General features: G+C 39.3%; 1 protein-coding gene across 4 annotated transcripts in view; it reads right to left on the reverse strand.

Moving 5' to 3' along the window:
• Positions 1-15,896, reverse strand: part of LOC126194747 (glycerol-3-phosphate acyltransferase 3) — a 227,502-nt gene that overhangs the window by 19,925 nt on the left and 191,681 nt on the right. For 2 of the 4 annotated variants that reach the window (XM_049933016.1, XM_049933014.1), the window contains 2 exons: positions 15,749-15,883; positions 1,814-2,050 (listed from right to left, as the gene is read on the reverse strand). In XM_049933016.1, coding sequence (XP_049788973.1) covers positions 1,814-2,050; positions 15,749-15,883 — 372 coding nt within the window. Of the gene's footprint in view, positions 1-912; positions 1,147-1,813; positions 2,051-15,748; positions 15,884-15,896 lie in introns of all 4 variants that reach the window. The other 2 variants (XM_049933015.1, XM_049933017.1) reach the window with 2 other exon arrangements.

The raw sequence follows: 15,896 nt of genomic DNA on the forward strand, positions 1-15,896 counted from the left end.
AGTTTATACAGTTTACTGAGCTTCAGAACAAAGACTTCAGTTATGTTTTATCATAAAACATAACTGAAGTAGTAGTTAGCAACCGAGGAAAGTGGCCACAAATATCAACTGTATTCAGAACAGTGGTGCACGTGCACGCCGACAACTCAATGGTTCTACTATTCGGTCAGCTGTCTTTACTCCTGAATTATTTACATTTTTTTTTTTTACTTGTGTCGCACACGCGAAACCATTTCTAAATGGGCTATAAAGTGCACAACATCTTAATGTATTATTTATCCATCCAACAAAGGTAGTCTGTCAAATACCTTCCCTTTCCCCCACCACTCCAGGCTTCCCTGCTTTGCCTTGCAAAGATATTGGTGACAGTACAGCAATATTAATTCCAACACTAATCCGATTAAGAACTTCTTGTCTGTCAGTCTACAGTTACTGCCAAGGCAGTAATTTGCACATAATGCATATAACATAGAACTCATCCTTCAGCAGAGTGAATTTGTGAGTCACACAGCACACAAACTATTTTGTTATAGCAAGAGAACCTCATCAAGTACAGCATCAGTTGTGATACTGACACACTACACTTTTATAACCAGATTTATTTTTTTCCTGTTCTGCAGTTTATAATGTAACTTAATTCATAGTAACATTTACTCATGTAGGTTTCCATTAGTAAGGCACTGAAGGTTTTCATGGCTGGTGCTTACTTCTGATAAAACTTCGGGTTGAGGAGCCACTGCCGATGCATCGACTGCCTTCTCAGCCCATTTGTTTAAAATTAAGTTCCTTAAAATATTTTCAACTACTTTTTATTTATGAAGTATATGACTAAATAAAGCAAAAGGCAATTTAAACTTAAAAATAAAGTCACAGTAAGAAACCAGTAAAGGTAATATTTCCACAACGACATACCAAGGCATAGCAGTTATCACAGGCTAGGACGAGGACATCAATTGGAGACGTGTGATTTGCTACACATATTCCACTCTTTGGTCTGTTTTCTGGATTGTGGTAGGTAATCACAGATGACAGAGCACTGGACAAAACACCAAAGCACATTATGGAAACACGATGGTTGAGCCAACGCTTGAATGGACCCTCAGGAACATAGCCCACAACAGCTGTACAAGCTGTCAACCACATAACCTGAAATAAAGGAAGCAATATCCTGCTACAACAACACACAACACATCTCCCACACCACACGTCTACCACACAACAGTGTCACAGAAGGAAAATTAAATACTTTCTTAGAAGTAACACAAATTTCTATAAATCCTCGAAGTAAATTATATACATTTGTTAAAAATATTTCTTGGAATAGTGAATTTATAATTAAAAGTTCTAATGTTGAGGAAACAAACAACTGAGACAAAAAATGCTTTGACTACTTCTGAAAGGGATACAATGGAGTTTCAAATATCTCTTCAGCAGCAATTTAGGAGTGTCATTAAATTAAATTCACAGAAAGTGAGTTACACTATAGCCAAACCTCAGTACAGGCCCCAAGGGGGGCTGCTGGGGGGGGGGGGGGGGGGGAGGGGGGGAGATTATGAAGAATTGCTACAGCTACTATGAGATTTTTGGGTCTGCTACCAGAAGCTAACAAAAACCTGCTGCAGGCCTTAAAACACACACACACACACACACACACACACACACACACACACACACACAAACATGAAGAGCATGGGCAGAAGAAATCTCATGATAGGCAACAGCCTGGCCAAAGAAGAGAGGAAGCAACTGAGAAACAACTGATGATACCCAAAAATGGCCCACAAATCTCTGCAGAACATTTTTTATAACTCACCAAAGCATATGTTGTCTCTGTGGAAAGTATGCCAACATCTATTGGTGACGTGTGGTTTGCAACACAGACACCCCCTGCTCTAGGTCGGTACTGAATGTTATGAGATGTTAAGATGACAGTTAAAGAACATGCTAAGATACGAAATGCTATACGGTATGTATGGTTAACAAGCCAGTTTTTCAGCCAGCACTTTGGTACAAAACTTAGCACCCCAGTTGATGACAGCATCCAACATATCTAGAGAAAAAAGGTTATTGCAGGTTAATAATAATCAGAGTCCTTTCTGATAACAATAAATATCAAAAATACTAACATTTTATATTCCTCTAAAACTGCTCAGAATTGTTCTAATGAATGCCAATGTTTTATTCTAAAGACAACTCTAGCAAAATATTTTAATGCACTTAATTCAGAGGTCATGGAAGATAAGCATATCTATTTTCATTCAATGGTTATAGCTTTGATTTAATATATCAACTTCATTTTTTAAACATTAGGAGGTTAATCATTAAGGCAAACAGGAGAAGTGAAAATTAAAGCAAAAATTAAATGATCATCATCTCACTGAACTGACTTTCTTATGATTCTACTACCTACTGAAATCCTAATCGACTTACTTCACATCAAGTATCTCATTCACAGCTCACATTCTTACGCCCAGAGAAATGCTAATTGATCAGAATATACAAAGGATCCAGGAAGAAAGCAAAGTTCATTTCTCTATTTTTTGAGTTGTCACTAGTATATGAAAATCTGGAAGGGATGAAATATTTCCTACTACAGTACATAACCAAAAATAATCTCATTCATACTGCAAATCAGTGTTACAAAGAAGCTGTACAGGGAGAGAAAGAGCTTAGTCAGTTTGAAATTGCGGAAAAAGCCAGGTATTTAAAGTAAATAATAATTTAGGTTACAGCCCTGACAAACAGATGTCTACTATTATTGTGATTCTGTGTGCTGTTGGCACATTAAGCTTCTGTGTACAGGTCTTTTATATAATGCACTAGAGTTTCTGCAATTTTGTGAAAATACTGGTATGGGTGTTGCCTGATATATACACGATCAAAGGCAGAGTCACGTGTGAAAGCACCCAAGTGATTTACCAACTGACCTGCCTACACTGTGAAGCTTTCTATGTGGGAATGACCAGCAACAAACTGTCCATTCGCATGAATGGACACAGGCAGACAGTGTTTGTTGGTAATGAGGATCACCCTGTGGCTAAACATGCCTTGGTGCACGGCCAGCACATCTTGGCACAGTGTTACACCGTCCGGGTTATCTGGATACTTCCCACCAACACCAACCTGTCAGAACTCCGGAGATGGGAACTTGCCCTTCAGTATATCCTCTCTTCTCGTTATCAGCCAGGCCTCAACCTCCGCTAATTTCAAGTTGCCGCCGCTCATACCTCACCTGTCTTTCAACAACATCTTTGCCTCTGTACTTCCAGCCTCGACTGACATCTCTACCCAAACTCTTTGCCTTTACAAATGTCTGCTTGTGTCTGTGTATGTGCGGATGGATATGTGTGTGTGTCCGTGCGCGAGTGTATACCTGTCCTTTTTTCCCCCTAAGCTAAGTCTTTCCGCTCCCGGGATTGGAATGACTCCTTACCCTCTCCCTTAAAACCCACATCCTTCCCTCTTTCCTGATGAATCAACCGTTGGTTGCGAAAGCTTGAATTTTGTGTGTATGTTTGTGTGTCTATCGACCTGCCAGCACTTCCGTTTGGTAAGTCACATCATTTTTGTTTTTAGACATGTTTTTCCCACATGGAATGTTTCCCTCTATTATATTCGCATCATTAATTTGAACACAACAATTACGTTTGTTATTGTCACTGTTGCATTTCGAAATCTTTCCTGTCTTCTTATTTTCTCTTTCTGTTTTTGCAAGTAGTTTCACTTTGTATTCACCTTCTCCTCTTCCACGGTTTCCAGTTCACAAACAGTTCCTTTCAGCTATTATACAGCCATTTCGGCTATTTCTAATACCTTTCGCTTTTTTTCCATTTCCGTTTTTCCCACATCACTGATCTTTTTTAGCCGCTTCCCACAGGTTTTAATGTCATTATTTCTTCATCAGACAATTGTTAGCCTCATTTTCACAATCTGCCACCACAAAACCACTCCTTTTAATACATTTACACGCAGTTTTTTCGAAATTTTCCCGAATTGCTCCACCCTTTAACATATTTTGGCGGCAACACAACCACCTAATCTTTGTGCACATCGTTGTCTACCAACCCAAGTTCACCACAGGATCAACATAGCCCAGCTATAACCAACACTTTTTCGCCTTTTTTCACACCAGATCTCCAGTTGCTTTCTAGTTCACCTTTATCTCTCCCCATATACTTTTATTTTCATTTTCATTTCAACCTCATGTTACACTATCCACCTTCTAATATCATGTCACCCTCACATCCCCACAACAACCCCATTAAGTTCTATTTACATTCCCTCCGCAAACATGCCTTCGCCCTAGCCAGATTACACTCCCATATTTTATTTTTTCAGGCTTGTCTGACATTTGGCATTACCCCCAAAGGCCTCACACTTAAAGTTCCCATCTCTGGCTGCAACCCTTTCTTCCATCAGTCCCTATACCAGTTCCAAACTAAACAATCAATTGCCCTCACCCACCTAATCCTTCACCTACACATCAACTCAGCCAATGAACACACCTGTCAACTCCTATCCTTAATAAAAGTCCTCAATCTTTCCTCTCCCACATTCACACCAGCTGTTCAGAGCATCCTCCTACAGGCCAACCGCAAATTAGAACAGCATGCCACCCTCCACCTCAAAAAACTATCCAATCTCCTGGTTTCCCACCTCCGGAAAGGCAACTCACTCACCCTTCACAACCTTTCCAGCAAACCTCAACCTCCTCTCATTGCACACAGACCCAGTCTCTCCCATCTACTCAATCTCCCACTTCCAGCTCCACTCCCCCCAAAACCTCAAAATTCGAATCAACACAATCTGGAACCACAATACCCTAATTCAGTAGTTAACCTTTCCTCAAAACCTCTCTCCCAATCCGAAACCTCTGTCCTATCCAAAGGCCTCACCTTCAGCCCCACTCCCAAATTCAACCAAACAGCCCTTGTCAAAGATTTACTGTCCTACACCCGTACTCTCTGCTGGAAATATCACTTTGCCACGAAGAAAAATGATCCAACTCCCCAAGACACTATCCAAATTGAACCCTGCCTGGAACAGTTACGTCCTCCGTCACAGCAGGACCCACCTCCTCTTCCTCAAAATCACCCTCTCCAAACCTTCCAGGAATTTCTGGCTTCCAGCCTTGCCTCTAAATCCTTCTTAAAAAACCTTAATCCTACTCCCAACATCACCCCTGCTGAAGCCCAGGCTATCCGTGATCTGAAGGCTGACCAATCCATCGTCATTCTTCCTCCGGCGGACAAGGGTTTCACGACCGTGGTACTTTATCGTCGGGAGTATGTGGCTGAGGGACTTCGTCAGCTTTCAGACAACACTACATACAAAGTTTGCCTAGGTCATCCCATTCCTGATGTCCAGGCGGAACTTCAAAGAATCCTCAGAACCTTAGGCCCCCCACAAAACCTTTCACCTGACTCCATCAACCTCCTGACCCCACCAACACCCCGCACCCCTACCTTCTACCTAAAATTCACAAACCCAATCATCCCGGCCGTCCCATTGTAGCTGATTACCAAGCCCCCACAGAACGTATCTCTGCCTACGTAGATCAACACCTTCAACCCATTACATGCAGTCTCCCACCCTTCATCAAAGACACCAACCACTTTCTCGAACGCCTGGAATCCTTACCCAGTCTGTTACCCCCGGAAACCATCCTTGTAACCATTGATGCCACTTCCTTATACACAAATATTCTGCACGTCCAGGGCCTCGCTGCGATGGAGCACTTCCTTTCATGCCGATCACCTGCCACCCTACCTAAAACCTCTTTCCTCATTACCTTAGCCAGCTTCATCCTGACCCGCAACTTCTTCACTTTCGAAGGCCAGACATACCAACAATTAAAGGGAACAGCCATGGGTACCAGTATGGCCCCCTCGTACGCCAACCTATTCATGGGTCGCCTAGAGGAAGCCTTCTTGGTTACCCAGGCCTGCCAACCCAAAGTTTGGTACAGATGTATTGATGACATCTTCATGATCTGGACTCACAGTGAAGAAGAACTCCAGAATTTCCTCTCCAACCTCAACTCCTTTGGTTCCATCAGATTCACCTGGTCCTACTCCAAATCCCATGCCACTTTCCTTGATGTTGACCTCCACCTGTCCAATGGCCAGCTTCACACGTCCGTCCACATCAAACCCACCAACAAGCAACAGTACCTCCATTACGACAGCTGCCACCCATTCCACATCAAACGGTCCCTTCCCTACAGCCTAGGTCTTCGTGGCAAATGAATCTGCTCCAGTCCGGAATCCCTGAACCATTATACCAACAACCTGAAAACAGCTTTCGCATCCCGCAACTACCCTCCCGACCTGGTACAGAAGAAAATAACCAGAGCCACTTCCTCAAACCCAGAACCTCCCACAGAAGAACCCCAAAAGTGCCCCAATTGTGACAGGATACTTTCTGGGACTGGATCAGACTATGAATGTGGCTCTCCAGCAGGGATACGACTTCCTCAAATCCCGCCCTGAAATGAGATCCATCCTTCATGAAATCCTCCCCACTCCACCAAGAGTGTATTTCCGCCGTCCACCTAACCTTCATAACCTCTTAGTTCATCCCTATGAAATCCCCAAACCACCTTCCCTACCCTCTGGCTCCTACCCTTGTAACTGCCCCTGGTGTAAAACCTGCCCCATGCACCCTCCCACCACCACCTACTCCAGTCCTGTAACCTGGAAGGTGTACACGATCAAAGGCAGAGCCACGTGTGAAAGCACCCGCGTGATTTACCAACTGACCTGCCTACACTGTGAAACTTTCTATGTGGGAATGACCAGCAACAAACTGTCCATTCGCATGAATGGACACAGGCAGACAGTGTTTGTTGGTAATGAGGATCACCCTGTGGCTAAACATGCCTTGGTGCACGGCCAGCACATCTTGGCACAGTGTTACACCGTCCGGGTTATCTGGATACTTCCCACTAACACCAACATGTCAGAACTCTGGAGATGGTAACTTGCCCTTCAGTATATCCTCTTCTCGTTATCCGCCAGGCCTCAACCTCCACTAATTTCAAGTTGCCGCCGCTCATACCTCACCTGTCATTCAATAACATCTTTGCCTCTGTACTTCCGCCTCGACTGACATCTCTACCCAAACTCTTTGCCTTTACATATGTGTGTGTGTGTGTGTGTGTGTGTGTGTGTGTGTGTGTGTGTGTGTGTGCAGATGGATATGTGTGTGTGTATGTGAGTGTATACCTGTCCTTTTTTCCCCCCTAAGCTAAGCCTTTCCGCTCCCGGGATTGGAATGACTCCTTACCCTCTCCCTTAAAACACACATCCTTTCGTCTTTCCCTCTCCTTCCCTCTTTCCTGATGAAGCAACCGTTGGTTGCGAAAGCTTGAATTTTGTGTGTCTATCGACCTACCAGCACTTTCGTTTGGTAAGTCACATAAAAAATTCAAGCTTTCGCAACAAACTGTTGCCTCATCAGTAAAGAGGGAAGGAGAGGGAAAGACGAAAGGATGTGGGTTTTAAGGGAGAGGGTAAGGAGTCATTCCAATCCCGGGAGCGGAAAGACTTACCTTAGAGGGAAAAAAGGACGGGTATACACTCGCGCACACACACACATATCCATCCACACATATACAGACACAAGCAGACATATTTAAAGACAAAGAGTTTGGGCACAGAGATGTCAGTCGAGGCGGAAGTGCAGAGGCAAAGATAATGTTGAATGACAGGTGAGGTATGAGTGGCGGCAACTTGAAATTAGCCGAGATTGAGGCCTGGTGGGTAACGGGAAGAGAGGATATATTGAAGAGCAAGTTCCCATCTCCGGAGTTCGGATAGGTTGGTGTTGGTGGGAAGTATCCAGATAACCCGGACGGTGTAACACTGTGCCAAGATGTGCTGGCCGTGCACCAAGGCATGTTTAGCCACAGGGTGATCCTCATTACCAACAAACACTGTCTGCCTGTGTCCATTCATGCGAATGGACAGTTTGTTGCTGGTCATTCCCACATAGGAAGTTTCACAGTGTAGGCAGGTCAGTTGGTAAATCACGTGGGTGCTTTCACACGTGGCTCTGCCTTTGATCGTGTACACCTTCCAGGTTACAGGACTGGAGTAGGTGGTGGTGGGAGGGTGCATGGGGCAGGTTTTACACCAGGGGCGGTTACAAGGGTAGGAGCCAGAGGGTAGGGAAGGTGGTTTGGGGATTTCATAGGGATGAACTAAGAGATTATGAAGGTTAGGTGGACGGCGGAAATACACTCTTGGTGGAGTGGGGAGGATTTCATGAAGGATGGATCTCATTTCAGGGCAGGATTTGAGGAAGTCTTATCCCTGCTGGAGAGCCACATTCATAGTCTGATCCAGTCCCAGAAAGTATCCTGTCACAATTGGGGCACTTTTGGGGAGGTTCTGGGTTTGAGGAAGTGGCTCTGGTTATTTTCTTCTGTACCAGGTTGGGAGGGTAGTTACGGGATGCGAAAGCTGTTGTCAGGTTGTTGGTGTAATGGTTCAGGGATTCTGGACTGGAGCAGATATGCAACAGTTTGTTGCGAAAGCTTGAATTTTGTGTGTATGTTTGTGTGTATGTCGACCTGCCAGCACTTTCATTTGGTAAGTCACATATGTCTCATGGGGTGTGAAACAACTGCTACTGTAAGTGTTACAACATTTTGACATGCCTGAAGATACAAAGAAAAGTATTTTGAAAGAATGAAACTTAATGGAATCAGTAGATTTTCAGGTGCTTCTTATGTGGTCTCACTCCCGTATAAAACAACAATAGAAGGCGTAGTAAAGACAAATGTGAGTTAGAGAACAAATAGGAGATAGAGTGAAAGAAGTTTTCGGTTGTAAGGCATTTATTACAATGCAAGGCATATCAGAAGTAAGATTCCGTATTTAGCACCTGGTCTTCAGACTACCAGGAATGTTCCTATTGATACTAGGAGGCAAACACAGGAACAGGCCCTGGAAGCTATGTGATGCAACAGTTGATACCATTATAAGCAGCACATTTTCAAATTGGCTCTACATCTGTAGAATCCAATGGACTAGAGTGATTTGACAGTTTTCTTTTACCAGTAAGACTATAAGAAATACCAAGAACTGCAATTTTTGAAATTTTTTTGTGGGTCAGAAGCACAAGAATACTATGATAGTCTTTCTACTGCTTGAAGTTCTCAGGGTATGCAATCTTTTACTATTTTTTAAATATAATTTAATTCTTATTTCCAGTAACAAAGGAGAAAGCAATGTTTATGCTACTTTGATTCATGTAATCAGTCCCTTGTTTCATTGGATAAGTTACTCTTACTTGGTTTCTCAACATGTAGCATCACAAGTTTCAATAAATAAGCAATAATATTGTTATACATTTACAGAATATTATTTACAGTTTTTAACATAGCAATAGAAGTGCAAATGTTATAGAATTGTGAGATATTTAAATAAAAATACTAATTTTCCATAAAATTTACAAAACTGGACTTAGCTCATTCCTTTCCTGGACCCTTCATATTTAATGGTTCTCCATGTTATAAAGACACTAGGTTTTCTATTATTATTATTATTATTTATTATTATTATTATTATTTCTTTCCTTTCTCAGACCTTAGGTCTGGTTCGAAATGAAAATGACGCGGACCTTGATCAAGCGCGACTTCCTTTTAACTGTACGGTATATGTTACACTGCGTTTAGGAACTTTCGGGTAATTGAACATGTATCAACAATTACGGATTTCTGTAGTTGTATATATATGTTTGGATGTAGCTGTATTGCGTTGATGTACTGGTGGATATTGTGTGGTATGACTCCTGTCGTTGATAGTATAATTGGTATAATGTCAACTTTATCCTGATGCCACATGTCCTTGACTTCCTCAGCCAGTTGGATGTATTTTTCAATTTTTTCTCCTGTTTTCTTTTGTATATTTGTTGTATTGGGTATGGATATTTCGATTAGTTGTGTTAATTTCTTCTTTTTATTGGTGAGTATGACGTCAGGTTTGTTATGTGGTGTTGTTTTATCTGTTATAATTGTTCTGTTCCAGTATAATTTGTATTCATCATTCTCCTGTACATTTTGTGGTGCATACTTTTATGTGGGAACGTGTTGTTTTATAAGTTTATGTTGTAAGGCAAGCTGTTGATGTATTATTTTTGCTACATTGTCATGTCTTCTGGGGTATTCTGTATTTGCTAGTATTGTACATCCACTTGTGATGTGATCTACTGTTTCTATTTGTTGTTTGCAAAGTCTGCATTTATCTGTTGTGGTATTGGGATCTTTAATAATATGCTTGCTGTAATACCTGGTGTTTATTGTTTGAGCCTGTATTGCAATCATGAATCCTTCCGTCTCACTGTATATATTGCCTTTTCTTAGCCATGTGTTGGATGCGTCTTGATCGATGTGTGGCTGTGTTAGATGATACGGGTGCTTGCCATGTAGTGTTTTCTTTTTCCAATTTACTTTCTTCGTATCTGTTGATGTTATGTGATCTAAAGGGTTGTAGAAGTGGTTATGAAATTGCAGTGGTGTAGCAGATGTATTTATACGAGTGATTGCTTTCTGTATTTTGCTAGTTTCTGCTCGTTCTATAAAGAATTTTCTTAAATTGTCTACCTGTCCATAATGTAGGTTTTTTATATCGATAAATCCCCTTCCTCCTTCCTTTCTGCTTAATGTGAATCTTTCTGTTGCTGAATGTATGTGATGTATTCTATATTTGTGGCATTGTGATCATGTGAGTGTATTGAGTGCTTCTAGGTCTGTGTTACTCCATTTCACTACTCCAAATGAGTAGGTCAATATTAGTATAGCATAAGTATTTATAGCTTTTGTCTTGTTTCTTGCTATCAATTCTGTTTTCAGTATTTTTGTTAGTCTTTGTCTATATTTTTCTTTTAGTTCTTCTTTAATATTTGTATTATCTATTCCTATTTTTTGTCTGTATCCTAGGTATTTATAGGCATCTGTTTTTTCCATCACTTCTATGGAGTGACTGTGGTTATTCAATATGTAATCTTCTTGTTTAGTGTGTTTTCCCTTGACTATGCTATTTTTCTTACATTTGTCTGTTCCAAAAGCCATATTTATGTCATTGCTGAATACTTCTGTTATCTTTAATAATTGGTTGAGTTGTTGATTGGTTGCTGCCAGTAGTTTTAGATCATCCATGTATAGCAAATGTGTGATTTTGTGTGGGTATGTTCCAGTAATATTGTATCCACAATTTGTATTATTTAGCATGTTGGATAGTGGGTTCAGAGCAAGACAGAACCGGAAAGGACTTAATAAGTCTCCTTGGTATATTCCACGCTTAATCTGTATTGGCTGTGATGTGATATTATCTGAATTTGTTTGGATATTAAGTGTGGTTTTCCAGTTTTTCCATTACTATGTTTAGAAACTGTATCAATTTAGGATCTACTTTGTATATTTCCAATATCTGTAGTAACCATGAGTGGGGTACACTATCAAAAGCTTTTTGGTAATCAATGTATGCATAGTGTAGCGACCTTTGTTTAGTTTTAGCTTGATATGTCACCTCTGCATCTATTATCAGTTGCTCTTTACATCCTCGTGCTCCTTTGCAACAGCCTTTTTGTTCTTCATTTATAATTTTGTTCTGTGTTGTATGTGTCATTAATTTCTGTGTAAAGACTGAAGTTAATATTTTGTATATTGTTGGTAGGCATGTTATGGGGCGATATTTAGCTGGGTTTGCTGTGTCTGCTTGATCTTTAGGTTTCAGATAAGTTATTCCATGTGTAAGTGTATCAGGGAATGTGTATGGGTCTGCAATGTAACTGTTAAATAATTTAGTTAGATGTGAATGTGTTGAGGTGAACTACTTTAGCCAGAAATTTGCTATTTTATCTTTTCCAGGGGCTTTCCAATTGTGAGTAAAATTAATAGCTTGGGTGACTTCATGTTGCAAAATTATCACTTCAGGCATTTGTGGTATCATCTTGTATGTGTCTGTTTCTGCTTGTATCCACCGTGCATGCCTGTTATGTTGTACCGGGTTTGACCATATGTTGCTCCAGAAGTGTTCCATGTCTTATGTTTGGTGGATTGTCTATTTTAATGTGTGTGTTATCTATTGTCTGGTAAAATTTCTTTTGGTTTGCGTTGAATGTTTGGTTTTGTTTCCTTTTTTTTTCTTTTTTTTTTGTATCTCCTAAGTCGTTTGGCCAATGCTTGTAATTTCTGCTTCTTCTCATCTAATTGCTCTATCGCTTCTTCTTGTGAGATTTTACCTAACCTTTTTCGTTTTTTTTTTTTTTTTTTTTTTCTTCTTCTGACATTTCATTTCTTATAAATTGTGTTAGCTGTCCGATGTCCTTTCTCAGTTTTTCCATTCTGATCTGTAGCCTGTGTTGCCTTGCTGGTTTTGTGGGTTTCTTCTGTGTGTTGGTTGGTTCTGATCTCTGCCTAGTGTGTATATTTAGTGTAGTGAGTGCTCCTATATAAACCAGTAGTTGTAACTCTTCCATAGTTGTATATTCATTTATTTTGTCGTGTATGATTGTGTTGATAGTTTTTATTGTTGTTTCGACTTGTGGGTTACTTGGCAGTCTATGCAAGAATGGTCTAATGTCTGTATTTGTGTCTTTGTATTCTATATATGTCAACTGAAATTTTTCTTCTATATCTAACATTTGTGTCACTTCATGTTCTATTTGTGCTTGTGCTGGTGGCTGTCTTAAGATTTCGTTTTCCTCTGATTGTTTAATTGATGCGTGTTGTTCTTTGTTTGCTCTGGGATGTTTGAGTCCATTACTGTATTTTCTTCTTCTTCTAATTGCACATTATTTTGTTCCAGTATTTGTTGTACTTGTTGTTTGATGTTTTCTAATTCTGACTGGGGTATCCTGTTATTTTTTATTATTACACGGATCTGATCAGCTAGTCGTTGTTCTGTTAAAAATTTTAATTCCGGGTATCTGGTAATAAATGTTGTGTATACTTGTGATCTGTATCCAGTTGTGTTGGTTCCTAGGTTTGTTGCTTGGTAATAACAGAACATGAGGTGTCGATTAACTTCATCTGACCATCTCATCCTCTGTCTTTGTTTTCCTTCTAGGGTGGTTGCAGGAAGCATATCCTGCAAAACACCTCTATTTGGATTTAAATCATTTTCCAGTTGGCTAGCAGTGTCATTACCATTGTGGGCGGGCATAGGGTTCAAGCGTCGTCCCCGACCATGACGGCACTTGTCCGAGGCTTCTTTAGTTCTGTCCTGAACCAAGTAATCACACTAAAAGGGGGGTTAGCCCTATTAGTGGTTTGTTCTTTTCGTCGCCTTTTACGACTGGCAGAACATACCGGAGGCCTATTCTTTATTATTATTATTATTATTATTATTATTATTATTATTATTATTATTATGTTGACCAACTAGGATCTCACAATTTCAGTTCCGCCTCTTTCTTTTTCTCCAGTCCTCCATCTTCTACCAATGTTACCTATTCCTTTCTTCTGTCCACATTGTTACCAACTTATTATTTCTTCTGTCTAGAAAACCACAGTATTTTAGTATCAAAAAACTTACTTTCTGTTATTTCTGATTCTTTGATGTTTTTCTATTTAGTTGTTTTCTCATTTCTGTAATCCATGCTATTATTGATTTCTTTTTCCAGAAATGCAGGAATATTTGTTTCATTAGCTTGTTCTCATTGAGTCCATGGAGGGCTCCAAAGGAGATTAATCTTTGCTTTACTATTACTTCTGATATTTTCTCTATACTTTCATAGATCTCATTACTTCTCATTTTCCAATCAGCTGTAGTTTTTATTACCCCCATTTTTATCTAATAATCTGAGTATCTAGTGCCTCTATTGCTCCAGCTCACTTTTCATCATTGAGCATTTACATGCATATAAACATGTTGGTCTTACCACTTTGTTATGGTGTTATAGTTTTGTTTTTCTAGACATGCATTTCATTTAAATTTACTAAACTGCTCTATGATACTTATTTATTTTGACACATTTTTATATTTGTCATGAATTTTGTTTTTTCAGCTTAAATTTTGGGACCAGATCTATTCGCTATTTTTTGCAGAAGATTTATTTCAGTAACTTTTCTGTCACATTTTCTTAAAGTATTGCAGTAACACATCTAAATACCAAGCAATTTACCTAAATAGCACTTGTTTTCCTTTCCAGGCTTATTAGATCAATTTTGTGATTTTGAGTTCCAAATTCCAGATCCTCACAGGCTTTTTTTCTAAAACAATGTTGAACAGTAAATGTGACAAACTGCACCATGCCTAAAAACAATTTTTATTTCAAATACCTGAGATACTTCTCCCATAAATTTAACTTTGGATATATATTTTAGAGTTTCATAAATTACATTTAGTAATTTTGTTGTAACACCAAATTCTCTAATGATTTTATCTGTCATCTCTGTGTCTACTGAATCAAATGCTTCCTTGAAATCAATAAATAATTGCTGGTTAATACTCTGCAATGAATTATTGATTTTAGGTTAAAAATCTGTTCTGTGTAGGATCTCCCCTCTCCCCAATATTCTCCCAGTCATTTGTCAACAGTTTCTTAAAATGTTCAGGATAATTTTTGGCAGTAGTTTGTATGCACAAGACTCTTAAGTTCCTGATAGCAATAAATTACCCCAGTTGCTGATAATGACAATATCTAGCAATTTTACTGAAATCTACCATAATTAAGTGATGATTTAGAGTGTCCAACTCTACTGTACTATTTTATTCAAATTGTGATCCATCTAGAAATTTATGGAAGCTTCCACACCATATAAAGGAAAAAACAAAAACAAAAAAAAAGGAGAAAACAGGTAACAGTTAGAAACAGCTATGAAGTATAATTACTTATGACAGAATTCTTCAACAAATCATTTGTTGACATCTTACACACTCTTAACTACAGCTCATGTTTGCTTTTGACTGACTACATCAAACAGCATCTCAACTGAAACTGCACAACGAAGTCTCTGATAACAAGTCTCGGCTCAGCAATTTAGTAAAAATAAATAATTCAACCTGAAGCAGAATTTATCTTGTTGAGCTTGCAAACAGAGTAAAAATTAATGGTATTACAAAATGGAAATATACTGCTACAGATTAAATAGTGTCACGAGTGGAATAGATCACTGGTCATTAAGGAATTCATGTTTGTGTGCGTATTTAACAAAGCTGGTCTAACCTGGTCCACACCGCATAAGAACTTCATTGAGCACAAACTAATTTAAGTCAAACTTTTGCATAACAACATTGAGTACATGCAAAAGGCTGAGTATACTCCAACAGACAGAAACCACACAATTTAAGAAATAGAATTGTGGGGGAATCTAACAGCCCTACCACAAAAGAAAAAAATTCTATTAAATTATGGCAATATGTAACCCTTCCACAGCTACTGTTAGTACTTTGTTTATCCAAATGATCAGTTTTGTGAATTTGAACATCAAATGCTGCATGGAATATTAGAATGAATAATTAAAAATTATACAAAGCAGTTCAGTGTAACTGAACATCTTTCTTTGCATATTAATATTATGAAACCACACACATTAAAAGAAACTATCTCCCAAAATAGTGAAGCAAACAGCTTACTAAAATGCTGTACTTTTCTAATTTAAATGTTCTTATGCATAAATGTCAGTAAACAACAGAACTGAAATTACATGAAAATTTGGCCTTCTTACTACATGGGTGAAAGTAAGGAAAGTTATTTTCTTTATAATCTATTTTATTCACAGTTCCAAATGACTTACCCCTATGAAACAAATCATTACACGTAGAGGCAACAGAAAGAAGTAGCGGACAAAGAATCCTGCCATCCAAATAACAGTAAGTCTCCAGCTGATGAATTCATAGTATTGATTTGTACGTGTCAAAAGATTCCAGGACTGAAACACAAGT

The sequence above is a fragment of the Schistocerca nitens genome, chromosome 7 (genome assembly GCF_023898315.1).
Source record: "Schistocerca nitens isolate TAMUIC-IGC-003100 chromosome 7, iqSchNite1.1, whole genome shotgun sequence".
Classification (NCBI taxonomy): domain Eukaryota; kingdom Metazoa; phylum Arthropoda; class Insecta; order Orthoptera; family Acrididae; genus Schistocerca; species Schistocerca nitens.